Source organism: Protopterus annectens, chromosome 9.part0 (assembly GCF_019279795.1).
Source record: "Protopterus annectens isolate FY-2018-M chromosome 9.part0, PAN1.0, whole genome shotgun sequence".
NCBI lineage: Eukaryota > Metazoa > Chordata > Ceratodontiformes > Protopteridae > Protopterus > Protopterus annectens.
The window spans coordinates 1,935,371,942-1,935,390,565 of NC_056743.1; the positions used below are offsets into that span (position 1 = coordinate 1,935,371,942).

General features: G+C 42.5%; 1 protein-coding gene across 1 annotated transcript in view; it reads left to right on the top strand.

The window, feature by feature from the left end:
• Positions 1-18,624, top strand: part of HOOK2 (hook microtubule tethering protein 2) — a gene marked incomplete in the record, with an annotated part of 1,827,100 nt that overhangs the window by 1,371,521 nt on the left and 436,955 nt on the right. The window contains 1 exon segment of the mRNA XM_044084742.1: positions 5,358-5,461. Within this exon segment, the coding sequence (XP_043940677.1) occupies positions 5,358-5,461 (104 nt within the window).

Genomic DNA, 18,624 nt, shown 5'->3' on the forward strand with positions numbered 1-18,624 from the left:
AGGGAGTTCACCTGCACAATCTTCGGGTGAGGGCAGGGGCCAGTCCTTTCGTAAACAGGCCCAATGACCTACCTTTTCAGCTGCCAGATCCTTCTTGCCTGGCAGCACCTTTGGGAGGAAGGTTGGCACTCCAAGGAAAATTGGAATTTGATTACCCAGGACAAATGGGTACTGGATATCATTCACCATGGTTACAGGTTTTATTTCCATACCTTACCTCCTTTCAAGGGCATGCCGGACGTCCCTCCTCAGCAAAGACTAGAGGCTCACAAACAAATTTCTCTGCTACTTCAAATAAGGGCCATACAACCGGTACCTCTGCCAGAAGTGGGCCTAGGATTTTATTCTCGCCTGTTCCTAGTACCAAAGAAAGGGGACACGTGGAGACCAATTTTGGATTTATCTATCCTCAACACATATCTGGACATTCCCAAGTTCAAAATGCTGACGTTGCAACAGCTTTTACCTCTGCTGGGCAAAGATCATTGGATGGTGACTCTGGATCTCAAGGAGGCTTACCTTCATGTTCCTATCAGGCTCAGTTGTAGGAAGTACCTGCGTTTTCGGGCTGGGACTTCGCATTATCAGTTCTCTGCATTGCCCTTTGGCTTATCTACTGCCCAGAGTGTTCACGAAGGTTCTGGCTCAGTGATAGCTTTCTTCAGGCTAAGGAATACAAATCTATACTTATTTGGACGATTGCCTGATTCTGGCCCAAGGAAAGGACGAACTTCTTCAGCATTTACAGTATGTGATAGCAGTGCTAAGATGCCTGGGGTATTCTGTGAACGAAATAAAGTCCAGTCTAGTACCCTCTCAGGACATGTGCTTTCTGGGTGTGAGACTGAATACAGCATCCCAGATGGCCTTTTTGACCCCGGACAAACAAAAGAATCTTTCTCTTTACTTCCATCAATTGTCTCGTCAGTCCAGGCTGACTGCAAGGACAGTCCTTCAAGCCTTGGGGTTCATGGCATCTTGTATTCTGGTACTTCCCAATGCCAAACTGCATATGAGGAAGCTACAATGGTATCTCAAAAATGTATGGACACAGCACTGCCAAGATATGGACACTGTCATTCAGATAATACCTTGCATTCAAAAGGAATTTTTGTGGTGGGCTCAGGAATGTCACCTAAACAAGGGACTCTCTGTGACCCGGCCAGAGGCGAGTCAGATTCTAACGACAGATGCCTCGGACAAAGCTTGGGGAGCTCATCTAAATGGAAAATGGGTACAAGACACGTGGCCTGCCAGACTTCAACATCTACATATCAACTTGAAGGAGATGTTAGCAGTCCAATTTGCATTAATAGCTTTCAAGGATTTACTTCTCCCAGGACAGGTGTTGGTTCTAACAGACAACACAACTGTCATGTGGTACATCAACAAGCAAGGGGGAACGCATTCTTATCCTCTATGCAGACAAGCAATGATTTTGTGGGAGACTGCTCTAAGTTTACAGCTAAATCTTCAGGCAAGGTTTCTGCCAGGAGCACAGAACTCCTTAGCAGATGTGTTGAGCAGACAAATTATGGATCCCCACGAGTGGAAATTGGATCCTCATGTATTTCAGAAACTGACAGTGTTATGGGGACCTCCAGACATAGATCTGTTCGCTTCTCCACTAAACTACCAGCTGCCAAAGTTTTGCACAAAAAGGTTTCATCCCACAGCTTGGAAAGTGGATGCTCTTTCATTCAATTGGAGCAATCTTCATGTGTATGCCTTTCCACCTCTGCCTCTCCTCCCAAAGGTACTCCTGAAGGTCAGACAGGACAAGCCAAAGATGATTTTAATAGCTCCAGATTGGCCTCGACAGCACTGGTACCCATTACTGAGAAGTCTGGTGGAGCCTCCATGGCCTTTGCCTTGATTCCACATCTGCTGTCTCAGGAGAACAGTCATTTACTCAATGTAAAACTTCACTCTCTTCACCTAACAGCCTGGCATATTCTGTTTTAAACCCTGGAGGGTCTCAGCTTCCACAGCAAGTTTTGAATGTTATTTTGGATGCCAGAAGGCCTAGTACAAGGAAAGTGTACGCGGATAAATGGAAGAGATTTTTATTTTGGAGCACAGCAAAGGAATTGGATGTTTCTAAGCCTAATTTAAGTGTGGCTCTTCAATATCTTACTGAGTTACTGGACAAAGGTTTGTCCTTCTCTTCTATTAAGGTTCATGCTGCAGCAATTTCTGCTCACTATGACTGTGACCCACCATTGTTTTCTCATCCTTTGTTTAAGCAATTCCTTAGAGGGGCAAAGAATATAAGACCCCCACGTAGAGCTCCTACTCCTGCTTGGGATCTCAATTTTGTGTTGGAGAAACTCACTCTACAACCTTTTGAGCCTGCAGCTACTGCCGAGTTGAAATATTTATCATGGAAGACTGCTTTTTGTTGGCCATTACCTCTGCGAGAAGGGTTTCTGAATTACAGGCCCTTATGGCGGTTGAGCCTTTCTTAATTTTCCATAAGGATAGGGTATCTTTGCGTACTAATCCTTCCTTTATGCCTAAAGTGGTTTCTAGTGTGGCTTTAAACCAAACTATTCATTTGCCTACTTTTTATGCAAACCCCAAAATAAAGGGGAAAAGATTTTGCACACTTTGGATATACACAGGCAGTTGCGATATTATTTGAGCAGAACTAAAGGGTTCAGGCAGTCTCAGCAGTTATTTGTTTCATTTGCTTTGGGTTCTCAGGGCAAGCCTGTGTCAAAACAAACTATTTCTAAGTGGATTGGGTTTTGTATTGCTTTCTGTTACTCCCATCATGGTAAGGAGATTCCAGCTGGGATTAGGCCTCATTCCACTAGGGCTACTGCCACTTCTACAGCTTTTTTAAGGGGAGTGGCAACTGAAGATATTTTGGAGGCAGCTACTTGGAGTTCAGTGCATACTTTCTCTAAGCATTACCACCTTCCACTTTTCTCTAAATCTAGGGCTGGTTTTGCCACTGCAATTTTACAGGGCATTTTGGCAGCTCCTACTGCTTTATAGTTTTGCCATCCTCCCTTACCTCTGCTTTGGGATTCTACCCAAGTGTAAGGACTGCAGCAATGCGAGATGAAGAACATAGTACAGTTTTGTACCTACCATAAATGTAGATGTTCGAAGATCCACATTGCTGCAGTCCAATTTACCCTTGTTCCTTCCCCTCTGTAGTTAGAGGTGGTTGTGTGGTTTGGGTTGTGTATATATTGTAAATATTGTAAATATGTTTGGTGCAGGGGTGGTTAGTTGGTTTTTTGCTATCTTTTGGTTCTAGCCTTTCTTTTTAGGGCCTTCTGACATCTGGGGCAAGAAAAGACTGAGGATATGACGTCGGTCATGCGCATTTGTACCCTGACGTCCTGATGTCAGTCTTAAGCGCCTTGACCGACGTCAGCCTTATACTTTGGTATTCGGGCCGACCGAGGACAGTGGACTACCCAAGTGTAAGGACTGCAGCAATGTGGATCTTCGAACATCTACATTTATGGTAGGTACAAAACTGTACTTTTCAAAATGTCACTCCACAACTTGTCACCTATTATTCCGTTTGAGCTTTCTATTGACCTTGGATTTAAAAGATGCATATTGCCACTTTTCTGTAAATCCAGATTTTTAGAGGTTTCTTTAGTTTTTTTGTGCCTGGATCACAGTATCAGTTCTCTGCATTACCTTTTGATCTATATACTGCTCCAAGGGTATTCAGAATGTCTAGCTGCTGTGAAGGCGTACTACTGACTGCAAGGTATTCACATTTTTGCTTATTTAGATGACTTGTGTTGGAAATACTAATCTTGTTCCATTTGAACCAGCTTATCAAGCTGACTTAAGTTCTTAACATGGAAAACTGTTTTACTGATTGCTCAGATCTCTGCAAGAAGGGTATCTGAGTTGCAGGTTCTTGTGGTGGGTCAACTTTATCCAATTTTCCACAAAGGTAAGGCTTCCATGAGAACTAGTCCATCATTTATGCCTAAAGTGGTATCCAAGATTACTTTAAGCCAAGGTACCCATCTCCCCTTCTTTCTAGAACTTATAAATAAAGGAAAAAGGAAACTCCACATTTGATAGAACAAAGCATTTTAGGAACACTGATCAGTTCATTTCTTGTAAAAGAAAGAAAACAGAACGACCCATGTGAAAGCATACCGTTTCCAAGTGTTTGTTTCATGATGCAACCTTTTGTTATACCCACTACAACAAGGCATTTCCAAGCAGGGTCAGTGATTATTCTACCAGGACATTGGCTTCATCAGTTGTTTTTGGAAAGGCTTAAATTTTAGATGTAATGTTTAAGAAGCAGCTTGATTCATTGTGTATACTTTTACAAAGGCTTTGCTAGGCCTACTCTCCAGGGGCTCCTGCCCATCATCCTTCCTCCTCTCTGTTGGTTTAAGTATGGTAATCAACCCATATAACTAAGGCTGCTGCAGCAGGGATCTTACTGAAAAACATAGTACAGTTGTTTTAAGTAAACTTATTTTAACAGCAGATGTTCAGATGATCACTGCTGTAGTAGCCATTCCCTACCTGCTTCCATCCCCAGTATGTTTGTATGCTTTTGTTGCCATGGTGAGTGTGTTTGTATATATAACTGTGTGTATGTATATTGTACAACATAGCCCTTTTCAGGGCTTTTGTCTGTCTCTCTCTCTGTGTTGGCATGAAAGCTCTGAAGGGCTGGGTACCCAGACCTGCCTTTAGTCAGTTCTGTTCGAGCTTACTAATGGTTTGGACCTGTGAAAGGAGCCCTTAAGCTTTGGAGCTGAATGGCTGTTATATCCTTAGCGGGTTATAACCTGTATAGTTAAGGTTACTGCAGCAGTGATCATTTTAACATCTACTGTTATGGTAAGTTTACTTGGACAACTGTAAGTTTACTTGACAGAAAAGGTAGTAAATTACACTTGGTCATCTGCAGCTGTAATTGTCATTTACTTCAGAAATTGCATGTTAATTCACATTCTCTTATTCATATTTTAATAATAGTATTGGAAAGTGTCCCTGATATTAGCATTGGTCCCTTAGTCTGTAGGTGAGAGGTTGAGTCATGATTGAAAGGAAGCAGTCACTGACCATGTGGTTTTACAGGAGATGCTCAATGGTAGACATGTTGTGAGGCTGGCATAATGGTTAAGGTGTTTACCTTACAGACACAAGGTGCAGGGTGCGAGTCTCACATGGAATAATTGCCTAGACTTAAAATGGCCAAAAGGATAGTTAGCCTAGCACTAAACCATGAACCTATGAATCTGCAAGGTCCTTTCAGTAACAAAAGATTAGGAAGCTTAAGTGCTGTTCATTAACTCTGGCTGTGCATTCACAGAGGATGGCGGTTAATGTTCTTTTTTTTACATTGGCAGCTGCAAAGAAGATTGATGAACTGCAGGAAATCCTGAAAAAGAAAGATGAGGACATGAAGGCTATGGAAGAACGGTGCAAGCGCTATGTGGAGAAGGCTCGGACGGTTAGTATAGTAGCTCAGGTCTAGGGGTAGGACTTCTCAGTTGTAAATGAGAGCATTTCAGAATGCTAGTCTAAACTTTTATTTTGTTGTCTTTCACATTATACTTTGTACCATATTTATGCTGTACCTGGAAGCTAGAGGAACCCGCTGAGGCTGTGGGAGAGTCATGTACTACTGCATTTTGTAGGGCTGTTGATAGCGTCAGGGAAGTATTAATGCTGTATGTTTTTGTGGTATTTATCCTCAACAGGGTGTGTCTATTCATTGATGAGTATTCTGAAATAGAAATTCAGCAACATTTATTTGGATTGAAGGTCCACAAATATGAAGACAACACCTTAAGGAGGGAGTAGTGTTTGCCGAATTGAGAAGCACCCCACCTCCAGGGAGCTCTCTCTCCTTTTGTTCATGTGCATTTCCCTTTCTCTGCATCCGTCCGTGTTCTGTAAGATCTTCAATTGTGCCATTCATATACCAAGTATTAACAATAGTGTGGTTTCACAGGAGATGCTCAGCAGTACAGAATGATATTGTCACAGTTAAGCAAACTTTTGTGATTTTTGTACATTTACAAGAAAGAAAGATTTTCATGCAGTGTTAATGGCAGACACATTTAGTAGTCCTGTCAGTCCATGCAAATCCCAGTGTTGGAACTTAAGCACAAACCAATTTGAGTGGTCTCTTTAACGTCCCATATTCAGCTGCAGCATGCCATTTGGTTTGTTAAAATATGGTATTGTGATACTGTCTCAAAGGACAAAGGTTCCAGATAGAAAGTTCATAGTGACAAACGTGCTACAGGTAGCAATGTAATTTTTCAGGCTTTTGTGTTTGGAGAAGCAGACTGATAAACTCCATACAAAAAAAGTTCATGTAGTTGGTCACCCAGGTATCAAATATATTGACAAACCATAACTGGAACGCAAGAGCTTTATTAAGCACAATCCAGAATAAAAACAGTAAGCACTTTTGTCCCCGTCAACCTGTGAGACGACTTCAAAACCATTAGCAAAACTCATTAAAGCATTTAAATACTGTTCTGAATTAGTCATGTGACCATGTGCAGTTAATGGAAATTTAGACAGTTTTTTATAATCTAGTGAGGGTATTATGCTGTTTTATTAATTAATTATATATGGTCACATGACCAATTCAGAACAGTATTTAAATGTTTTAATGAGTCTTGGTAACTGTTTTGAAGAAGTCCCACAAGTTGACAGGGATGAAAGCGCTTACTGTTTTGATTTTGGATTGTGCTTAATAAAGCTTTTGTGTTCTGATTATGGTTTGCCAATATATTTGATGCCTGAGTGACCACGTAGTGAGCTTTTTTGACCACTACTATGTGAGCTGTTTTGTTTGAAGTTTATCATTTAGCTTCACGCACACACGCTGTGTTGGTTTTACTAGTTTGAGAAGCAGACGACTGATGCTTCCCCCATCACTGAGAATCTTACAGAGGACTGGATGTAACAGCAGCACCAGTATGTCTACAGGCCATCTGACTGCTGTGGCATCACCCTAGATCTGTGAGCTAAGATAACTAGTGGCACAGGCACTGCAGAGGTGAGCTGGGGGTGGGGATTAAGCAGCCAACATCAGTTGTCCCCCATTAGTGTGAAGATATGAATTTTTACCTGTGTACCCTGTAAAGGAAGATGGAGCTGATGCCATTGCTGCAGTCATGCTGTTTGTTACATTATAACTGTCTGACTGCAGAAGGAGATGATATGCCTATCAAGTCTGTCCAGCTGCGTGCTCTGTTATACCTCCCTTTCATGCTGCCCTTCCCCATACCCATTTTCTACCTTTCCCATGCAATCTTGAATTGCCTCTGTGGGTTCACACCACTCAGTGTGACAGCCCATTCCATGGGTGTACAGCCCTGTTTGGTCCAGGGAGTAGGTCATAGATTCCTAGTTTTTATTAAGTTTGCAGCTAAAGGATGCCATCGCAAAGCTCAACCACATAACTTGTTACTAAGGCGGGCAATCTGTGTTCCCTACCATCACTCAGTACTAAGGTAGAGTAACCCTGTTGCCTGCCATCATGCAGTACTAAGGTGCAGACTAACAGTGTTCCCCCCACTCTTCAGTGCTAAGGCAACAGACTGACGGCGTTCCCCACCTTCGCTCAGTACTAAGACTTCAGACTAACTGCATTTTCAGCCATTGCTCAGTACTAAGAAAACAGACTAACTGCATTCAACACCGTTACGGAGTACTAAGGCAGCAGACTAACTGTGCTCCTTGCCATCACTCAGTACTAAGGCAGACTAACGTTCTCCTTAAATGCCCTCATAGAAGTCCACCAAATGTCAAATGTTTTGTTTTTGTACTTTTGCTTTGTAACTTTAAGACAAGTAACTGCAGTCTTTTTCACTTGTTTTTTCAGTTTCACATCTCACATATGGTGTTTTTGTTATTACTCAATTTGAAATTACTGCTAATAGCCAACCATAGAGTAAGCTAGGAAGAGTTTAACAACTGTACCTCCTGTTGCCAGAAGTAGCAATGCAACAGCCCCAGCATAAAAATATACAGTTAAATCAGGTCCTATTAGCTCCAAGGGCTTGATCAAGGTTTGTCCTGTCTCATTTCCCAGTGGGTGTAGCTGTATGTAGTGCAGCCTGTCAGTGCAATGTGTGCACAGCAGTCATCTCAGCTGCTGGTTTCTGTATGCATCTTCTTTACTAGTAGACATTTCCTGCCATCTTTGTAGGACAGTATGAGGAAGTACGAGATTTTTCAGGTAGAGCAGGGGGTTAATACTTCAGGTATTGTGGTGTATACCAAGTGGATGGAAACATGAACGGGAAGGTCATTCAAGTTTTATCTGTCTGATAGGAGCGGCCTTACCAGTACGAGCAGATGTGATAAGATTGGGAGGAGCTTTTTTTCCCAAATATCTTTCCTTTGACATTTTTAAATATTACAAGATTGGGAAGAGCTTCTACAGTTCAATTTACGTAAGTGATGGGCAGATGTCCTTCAAGGATGCATCTGCAGTCCTTACAAATGGGTTGTCCTGTAGTCAGGCAGCCCTTCGGTCGGCCGGATTCCAAAGTCTGGGTCTGGCCTCGGCTGGTGTCGCACTTCACCCGACGTCATAGCTGCAGTTCTTCGGGTATAAAGGCATCAGCCGACGCCATTTTCCTCAGTCTTTCTTGCCGTGTGGCGCCCGAAGCAGAAGCTGTTCGCAAGTGCGGGTCGGTCAGATCCAGAGATTACTACTACCGAATACTTCAAGACTTCTAAAAGCTAAGTACCCGTGGGGACTCTTTCTTGCCTCAGCCGATGTCAGAAAAAGTGAATAACTGTTTAACTTGTGGGAAACAAATACCTCATAAAGATTTCCACTCTTACTGCTTACCTTGTTTAGGCCCAGACCACGACGTAGCAGCTTGTTTAGCCTGTGCTTCTTTCAACCAACGCTTAGACGCCGGTCGGAGTTTGCTGAACAGTTTTTCGCTCAGATTTTGCGTACATAATGCCGCCGGATCCTCCGACTACTCAAATTGTTAAGAACGAAAGAAAAGGACCGACAGGTCCGGTTTCGCCGAAACCACGGTTAAGCAAACCGCGAGTGTCTCTGTTTCGCCGAAACCGAGCAAACGGTTCAATCTTCAGCGAATCCATGACTACTACCGAGGCCCTTCTACCCTAGTTGAATCGGCCTCTGAAGTTTTACCTACTACTGTGGTTTCACAAGACTTATCAGACACCATCCCTTTGGATGTTTCTACCCCAGCACGTGGTGCTGCTAGGCCTCCTGCAGCCATGTCTATAAAGGCCTTTGCCAGGGCTAAAGCAGCCAAAACTTCTAAGTCTGTGCCTGTTAAGCCCCTCTCACAGGCCCAGTTCCAGTTCCCAAATGCTTACTCTGGCAGAGGATCTCATCTCTTTAATAAGGGGATCCCAATCTCACCCAGACAGGGCCTCTCAACCTCCAGAAAAGAGACCTAGAGCAGAGCCCCCTGAGCCAGTGTCCTCAGATGACTCTTCTGATGATACAGACAATACAGACCATCCAGAGGCTCCTTTTTCTACTTATGAAGATTCCGATGCTGAAGAATCAATTCCTTCTGCTTCTCCACCAGAGGAATTTTCTTTTGGGGAAACTTTACATGCCATGAGAGAGCAATTCCAATGGCAGGGGCAAGATTTCTCAGATTCAAGGAAAAGGCTTAGGACCTTTTTACACTTACCGCAACATAGGCCTTTAGCTATACCTCCAGTTCTTCCTGTTGTGGATGATGCATTTAATGATGCTTGCACTGCTCCTGATACTTTTACCTCCAGCCCCTGCTAAGCCCGATAGGTTCTACAGGGTCCCGGACACTCATCACCATTTATACAAGGCTCCTTTCGCAGATCCTGAGACTATCTCCTAGGGGCCTAAGGCAGTAGCTTCGACCTCAGCTGAAAACCCTCTCCCTTCTGAAAGGGAATCCAGGTCCTTAGAGAGATGGGGTAAAAAAGTATACACCTCTGCTACTCTCTCAGCTAGAGCATTGAACTGTCAGTTTCATATGATCCAATACCAAGAGTTTATGCTTGATCAGTTAACTAAGAAACTGTCCACGGATGATTCTTTAGATAAGAAATTTGTTCTAGAAATGGTGAATAACATTCAGCAGGTTAGTAACCATTCCTTAAAATGTGGCTATGATGCACTGGAGGCTTCATTTAGATCAGCCATGACTGGCACAGTTATAAGAAGGCATGCATGGTTGAAAGAACAGGTCTTGCCGGATCATGTTAAAGCAAAGCTATTAGATGCTCCTATGGATAAGGTCAGTTTATTTGGTTCTCCTGCCCAACAGGTACTGAAGAAAATGGAAGAGAAGGCAAAATCTGTACAAACAGTGAAAGATTTCTTACAGGTTCAGCCTCCAAGGTTTAGCAGGAACTGGCCTTCCAAAAATTGGTCCTTTCCAGACTCCTCTAAAACTCAGAGAGGCAGGAATAGGCATTCAAGAGGCAGAAATCAATCCAGAGGAGGTGCCTACAGGGACGCCAGTGGCAAGGTAACAACCAACGAGGCACAGACACAACCACTACCACTGCAACAGGACAATCACAGTGACTTGGCTTTGACACCGCCTACCAGGGAACAAATAGCAGCACCCTTAGGCGGAAAGTTAGCATTATTTTCAAAAAACTGGCACTGTATCACAAGAGACAAGTGGATTTTGCAAACTATAGACCAAGGCTACAGGTTTCATTTCCACACTTTACCAGGAAAAAGAGGAATGCCAAACCTACCACCAAATCAAAAGACAGAAGCTCTAAAACAAATAGCTCAATTAGCAAGGATGAGAGCTGTGGAAAGGGTACCACCTATGGAACAAGGCAAGGGATTTTACTCCAGACTCTTCCTGGTACCAAGAAGAGAAAAATTGGAGGCCTATTCTAGACCTGTCCGCTTTAAACACATTCATCATTGTTCCAAAATTCAAAATGCTGACCCTACAGCAACTTCTTCCCATGCTGGGCAAGGAGTATTGGCTGGTAACTCTAGATCTCAAGGAGGCATACCTGCACGTCCCCATATGACCAAATTGCAGAAGATACCTCAGATTTCTTGCAGGATCAGAGCATTATCAATTCTCAGCATTGCCCTTTGGCTTATCTACTGCACCCATAGTGTTCACGAAATGCCTGGCATCAGTAATCGCTCACTGCAGGCTTCAGGGAATCCAAATTTATCCATACCTGGACGACTGCCTGATACAAGCGGACAACAAAAACAAGCTAATAGAAGACTTACAAAGAGTCATTTGCTTACTACAGGCCCTGGGATACACAGTCAATATAAAAAAGTCAAGACTGATACCATCCTAAACAATAACCTTCTTAGGTGCAGAATTGGACACAGTAAAACAGATGGCATTCCTAACTGCAGAAAAACAAGAACAACTTCCTCTTTACTTCTTGGCATTAACAAAGCAGAACAAACTAACAGCAAGGAAAGTACTGCAGGCCTTGGGCTTCATGGCATCCTGCATAATCCTGGTCCCCCATGCCAGACTGCATATGAGAAAGCTACAGTGGTACCTAAAGAATTTATGGTCTCAACACAGGCACAGCTTAGAAACCGAAATACCACTAATTCCATGCCTGAAACAAGAGTTCCTATGGTGGGCTCAGGTATGCCAGTCAAACCCAGGTTTGCCCTTCCACAACATTCAACCAAGCCAAACCATCACAACGGACACCTCAGACCTCGGTTGGGGGGCCCACATGCTGGACAAGTGCATACAAGGCTTATGGACTCCAGAGCAGCTGCACCTGCACATAAATCAAAAAGAAATGCTGGCAGTACAACTAGCAATCCAGAATTTCAGACCATTCCTCCAAGAAGGCCAGTTGATGATAAGGACAGACAACACCACAGTCATGTGGTACATCAACAAACAGGGAGGCACTCATTCATACTGTCTATGCTGAATGGCCCTGGACCTATGGAATGTGGCTCTGAGTTACAACATTCAGTTACAAGCAATTTTTGTACCGGGAAAAGAAAACATCCTAGCAGACATTTTAAGCAGAACTACCTCGGATGCTCATGAATGGATGCTACACCCGGACATCTTCAAGGCCATCACAAAGAAATGGGGACTGCCACAAATAGACCTATTCGCATCCCCACTCAATCACCAGCTCAAGAAATTCTGCACAAGGACATACCACCCACTTGCTTGGAAGGTGGAGACTCTATCCTTCAGTTGGAAAGGCCTGACAGCATATACATTTCCACCTCTTCCTTTGATGCACAAGGTGCTATTGAAAATCAAAGAGGAACGTCCAAGGATAATTCTGATAGCTCCAGATTGGCCAAGACAACATTGGTACCCATTACTAAGGAGCATGTCTCTGGGGAGAATGTGGACAATACCCCTGATTCCCTTGATGTTAACTCAGAGCAACTACAACATCCTGCATCCAAACCTGAAGACTCTGCAACTGACTGCCTGGAACATTACATAAGAGCAACTAACCCAGACTTATCCCAAAGGGTTAAAGACATTATCCTTGAGGCCCGCAGACCCTCAACAAGAAGGAACTATGCAGGAAAATGGAAAAGGTTTCTCATTTGGAGTACCGAGAGGGGCAAAGATGTGTCAAAGGTAGACATTGCCAACATCCTGGAGTATTTGGCAGAGCTTTTCCATACAGGCCTGTCCTATTCCTCCATCAAAAAACATGCATCAGCTATTTCTGCAGAATACAGCTTCGATCCACCTGTCTTTTCAAGATCCTCTACTCGGGCAGTTTCTGAGAGGAATTAAGAATGTAAAACCTCCTAGGAAACCACCATTACCAGCATGGGACTTGAACTTTGTACTAGAAAATTGACACTTCCCTTTCGAACCAGCAGCAACAGCAGATCTTCAACACCTATCCTGGAAAACTGCTTTCCTGCTGGCAATTACCTCAGCAAGAAGGGTTTCGGAACTACAGGCTTTAATGGCAGTACAACCCTTCCTAATCTTCCATCAAGATAGAGTGTCCATGAGAACTAATCCTACATTTATGCCTAAGGTGGTATCCAGAGTATCTTTAAACCAGGCAATCCACCTACCTACCTTCTTTCCCAAGCCACAGAACAGGGGGGAAAGACTACTGCATACCTTGGATGTACATAGACAGTTACGCTACTACCTGGACAGAACCAAGGGCAATAGAAAAACTGACCAGCTTCTGGTAGCATATGCAACAGGAAGGGAAGGAAAAGCAATTTCCAAACAGACAATCTCCAAGTGGATAGGAAATTGCATTAGATTTTGTTACTCCTACCATGGAAAGCAAATTCCACAGAACATAAGGCCTCATTCTACAAGGGCTACAGCCACTACCACAGCTTTCTTACGAGGAGTGGCCACCAAGGACATTATAGAGGCTGCTACTTGGACCTCCGTGCATACATTTGCCAAGCATTATAACTTACCTTTATACTCTAGATCCCGAGCAGGGTTTGCCACTGCTGTTTTGCAAGGGATCCTAACTACACCATAATTTCTTCTTCCTCCTCCCCTAGTTTGGCTATGGTATTCTACCCATTTGCAAGGACTGCAGATGCATCCTTGAAGGACATAGTACAGTTTTGTACCTACCATAAATGTAGATGTCGAACAGGATAGCATCTGCAGTCAGGATTACCCACCCTCCTTCCCTCTGTGGTACTCCTAGGTATTTGCCCACCTAATAGCTAGCTGGGGATCTCTTATGGTGTATTTGTTTGTATATATGCACATACATGATTATTTTTGTGTTTGCCTTCTACTATTTGGAAACATTGGCATTTATCCAAAATTTAGCTATCCAAGAGGGCAACTGGCATCTGGGGCAAGAAACACTGAGGAAAATGGCGTCGGCTGATGCCTTTATACCCGAAGAACTGCAGCTATGACGTCGGGTGAAGTGCGACACCAGCCGAGGCCAGACCCAGACTTTGGAATCCGGCCGACCGAAGGGCTGCCTGACGACAGGACAACCCATTTGTAAGGACTGCAGATGCTATCCTGTTCGGACATCTACATTTATGGCAGGTACAAAACTGTACTTTCAAATAGTACATTCATAAAGCAACAGTTACAGAACACTGACAGCTCTTGTAGATTAAACCTTGTTCAGTTCTGCTTACCTTAAATAAAAATTCTGCTATTCTGCTCCCACCAGTCAGAGACTTGATCTTTTTGCAGTTAAACGGTGCCACACATACTTTTGCTAACTGTTCCAAACCAAGAGCAAAACTTCAAGAAAAAAACAAGTTTGATGTAAAGCAACACATTTAAAGTAGAAGGCATTGCAGAAAAGCAAGTATGCAAACTGTAAACCTAGAAATCCAAAGTAGTTACAGAGCAGCAGTCCCAGAGTAGTGCCAGGCTTCCAGTATTTTATAGGCATTGGCAGACGTGTGCACTATAAACAGATGTTTATCAATGCAAGGAGTACCGTGACAACAGTCCAAAAGGGCCTCTGGGTACATATGTGCACATTTGCTCCAGTTTATACTTTCTAAACTGTCCAGAAACTCTTCTACTATACGAGTACTGTATGTGTGTGTGTGTGTGTGTGTGGGGGGGGGTAAGGTATGCAAATACAGACAATAAGAGAAATTGATTGCTTTTCAAAAAATGTTGAAAAGTAAACATTCTAATGACCCCCAACATGGGGGGGTATGCTTTGACTCTGATGTTCTACATTAGTTTTTTGTGAAGGGCATTTTATTGGCCAGCTGCATAAATGAATGAATGTATTATAGCCCAGCCTCCATTACTAAATGATCTGTCTGTTGGGATGTTGGTTCATAATGTTCCAGCTTATTTTCCCCGAACTAAATGCCTTGTCATCAAGTCTGCATAAGTAAAGTTTGCAGCAGTTTGTTTGAATGTGTTGCTGTCTGGCAAAGTGGCATCTAGCATGTTACAGCATACTGGAACTGGCTTGTTTAATTGTTTTAATGAATGTGTTAATGCTATACAGTTGGTGCAGTACAGCACTACGAGAGCAATGCCATACCATTTAAGGTAATCGCTGTCAGAATATTCACATTTGTTTCAAAGAAAGATGGTGAATGATGACACCATTTTAAATTGACAGCTACGTTTTGTGACTAGCATTATTGACTTAGTGTCTGCAATGTCTTGGGCTTTGAATTTTTGAATAGTTGAGTCTCTACTTAAAATCATTTTGTTGGCAAGGTAATTTAGCATACTACAAAGTTCCTTCAGTTTAGACCCAAGTGTCACTCGTCCAGTCAGGATAAAACAGATGAGCATTCATGGTTTCTGTTCAAACAGCTTTATTATGTACAAACACATCAGGATTGAGGCTTAATAACGTTAACTGAGATAAACTTATAAACAAAGTAGCTGTCACACTCATGCATGCTCACTGTCTGGCTGCACACTCAAAATGGCACTGAAGCTAGCATGTGCTTGCTATTTATCTGGACGTGCTGTCCTTGAAACGCTTCTTAAAGGTACAACACACATTCTACATCCTCCCTCTTTGAGAAACGAGTCATGCATTATTGATGACATTAATTGGCATGCAGTTGATACAAGTAATTCTTTGACATTTAATTGTACAGAACTAAATACATATAAACAATTATGTCCAGGTTTCTGTGTATTTCACACTAGGTCTGGAAATGCAACCAAATCATGTGACACAAAAATTAGAACTGGGTCTAGCAACTGGGACTCTGTCTTGAATGTTCAACTTTGGGGACATCAGGATCATCATCAGGAATGGAAGAAGTTGAGACATTCTGCAACAGGAACATTGCATTGCTCTGAGATCTAGTCTGTGTCACAGGAGCAACACTGATATCGATTCTCATACAGGAAGTGGTCTGTGGTTTCTCCTGTACTCCAGATTCTATGAAGTAGGATCTCTGCTCGGCACATATACTTGTTACTTGACCAATCTGGTCGAAACCTTTCGCTGTTTGTATCTTCACTGTCTCTCCTCCTTTCAGTGGACGAAGAAATCTGCTCTCTTTATCATAGCAGAGCTGCTGGAAATAACGTTTTCTGTATAGTTGGAGTCTGATTGTTCTATTAGCTGTAGGCCTCAACAAACTGGAACTGATAGGCAATGTTGCTCTGGTTTGCCTCTGAGCTGGCGAGCCAAGTATGTCGTCACAGGGTATGTTTCTGAGATTGTCTGACTTCAAAAAGACATTGGTATTATCACACTTTGACTTCTCTATTAATTGTTTTGCACAGTTCAGCTAGTCCATTTGACTGTGGGTATTCTGGACTACTAGTGACATGTAGCAACTGACTGGCAAATTGGGTACCATTGTTGGAAATAACTTTGTGTGGACTACCATGGACTGAGAAATTGTTTCCACTTGGTGATAGCAGTGGATATTAGGTTAGGTAGTAAATCAGTCTCAAACCAGTTTGAGTAAGAGTCCTACCCAACACTAAGTAATGTTGATTCTTCCGCTAGAATATATCAGTGGCTACCGTTGACCAGTGTAGTTCAGGAACTTGACTTAGCTGGAGTGGTTATTTTTGCAAATGTAGTGTAGTACTATTGCATACTGAACAAGAAAAAAGTACTTCAGCAATGTCTTTTGCTAGAGAAGGCCTAAATACTAGTACTCTCGCCCTTTTTTTGGTAGATTTGGAACCTGGGTGACCATGATGCAAAATCTGGATATATTTATCTTGTAAGGAAGCAGGAACACCAATTTTAGGACCTTTGAAAATAATGGCATCGTCCATCAACATCTCATCTCTGTAAGGAAAATAAGTTTGCACTTCAGGTAGTACACTAGATTGCTTTGACGGCCATCCAATATTAATGTGGTTGAGCTTTTGCAAAATTGGATCGGGCTTTGTGTGATCTCTCAGCTCATCAAGTCCCATGGTAGAAAAATTGCGCACTTCCATGAAATCAGTCAAAATTCTCTGCATGAAGCTGTTAATTTGTATTTTTTGGGCAATCTGGATAAGGTATCAGCCAGATAAAGAAGTTTGCCTTTTGTATAGGCAATTTTGAAGTTGTACTTTTGCAGTTTGAGCATGATTCTTTGTAATCTTGCTGGAGCTGAATGCATAGGCTTTTCTAAAATAGTGACTAGAGGTTGATAATCAGTTTCAATCTGAATAGCTCGACCATAGATCTAATCATGAAACTTGGAACATGCAGATACTATTGCCAAAAGTTCTTTCTCAATTTGAGCGTATTGCATTAAAGTTTGGGTAAGAGATCTAGATGCATAGGTCTGCCTTCTTGAAGAATAACTGCACCAAGATCAAATTTTGAAGATCACAGGAAAGAGATAACTGGTTTATTGACATATTATCTTAATGTGGGTGGGGTAGCAATCGTCGTCTTAAGGCCTTCAAATGCTCTCTGGTGCTGTTCCAACCAAGACCATATAACATTTTTCCACGTTAGCTTTCTTAAAGGCTCTGTCAACACACTGAAATCTGGTATAAATTTGCCTAGATAGTTGACCATACAAAGAAAATGTAGAGTTTGAACATAATCTGTTGCTGGCATCTCAAGAATGGCTGTTTGCTTAGACAGGTCTGGTCGCAAGCCAGTGCTAGTAAATAAACGACCTACATATGTAACTTCTGGTAGTCTGAGGATTGAACTTTAAGTTCACTTCATGTGTTCGGTCTTGAACTCTTCTAAGGTTTCTGTCATGCTCTGCTTCACCATTGCCTCCAACCAGTAAATCATCTACTGTTATGGCACAAGGATAACCCGAAAAACTTTGCTCCACTGCACGCTGAAAGACTTCAGTTGCAGAATTTATTCCAAATGGCATCCTGAGGAATCTAGATCTTCTAAATGGAATACTGAAAGTAGTCAGTAGTGAAGATTTGCGATCAAGCATCACTTGCCGAAATTAATTGCATCCAAGACCGAAAAAACATTGACATTCTGTATCAGGGCTGCGACTTCCTCAACTGTGTGCGTAGGATGATGTGGTCTCTGTTCCTGCATCATTTTATCTAACTCAGCTTTGACCTTATTCTGCATAGCTATCAGAACTTTTCATGCTGGTCTGACCACTGGCCTAACCTCTGGGTGAACTTCATAGAATACGTAACTGGAAGTTTGCCCAACTTGGCATCAAAAAACATCAGCATACTTTGAGAAAATAGCTTTAGTAAAATTGTAACTAGGATATGTGCTGCCTGTATGATGAACTCCTTTGGTAAAGGAAAGCAAACTCATTCTCAGACTATCTCTGAAACCCAATAAGGACTGCACAGGTCTTCAGCCTACATAGAATAGTAAGTTGTAGCAGTTCCTAGCCAAATAACGTGAAAGCACTACTGAGGCTTCGGTTTGAATTTCTTCACCTCCATAAGCAACAAGTTTTGCACAACTGGCCACATTAAGTTGTTCACCAGCTCTCACCTTTGCAAAAGCGTCTGCTGACATAACATTACACTTTGAACCAGTGTCTCCTTTGAGCTCGGTGGTTTTACTATTGATCTGGACAGTACAAAGCACTTCATTCGTTACCAGCAAATCTACTGCATCAACCTCTTCACCAGTCACTGACACACCATCTACGTAGAAAGTAGAATTGTAGCTCTCTATGATCAACTTGCTTTTTTTAAGTGACCTTTCTGTATAACTGTGAGGTTTACTTGATTTGCAAAACTTTTGAAA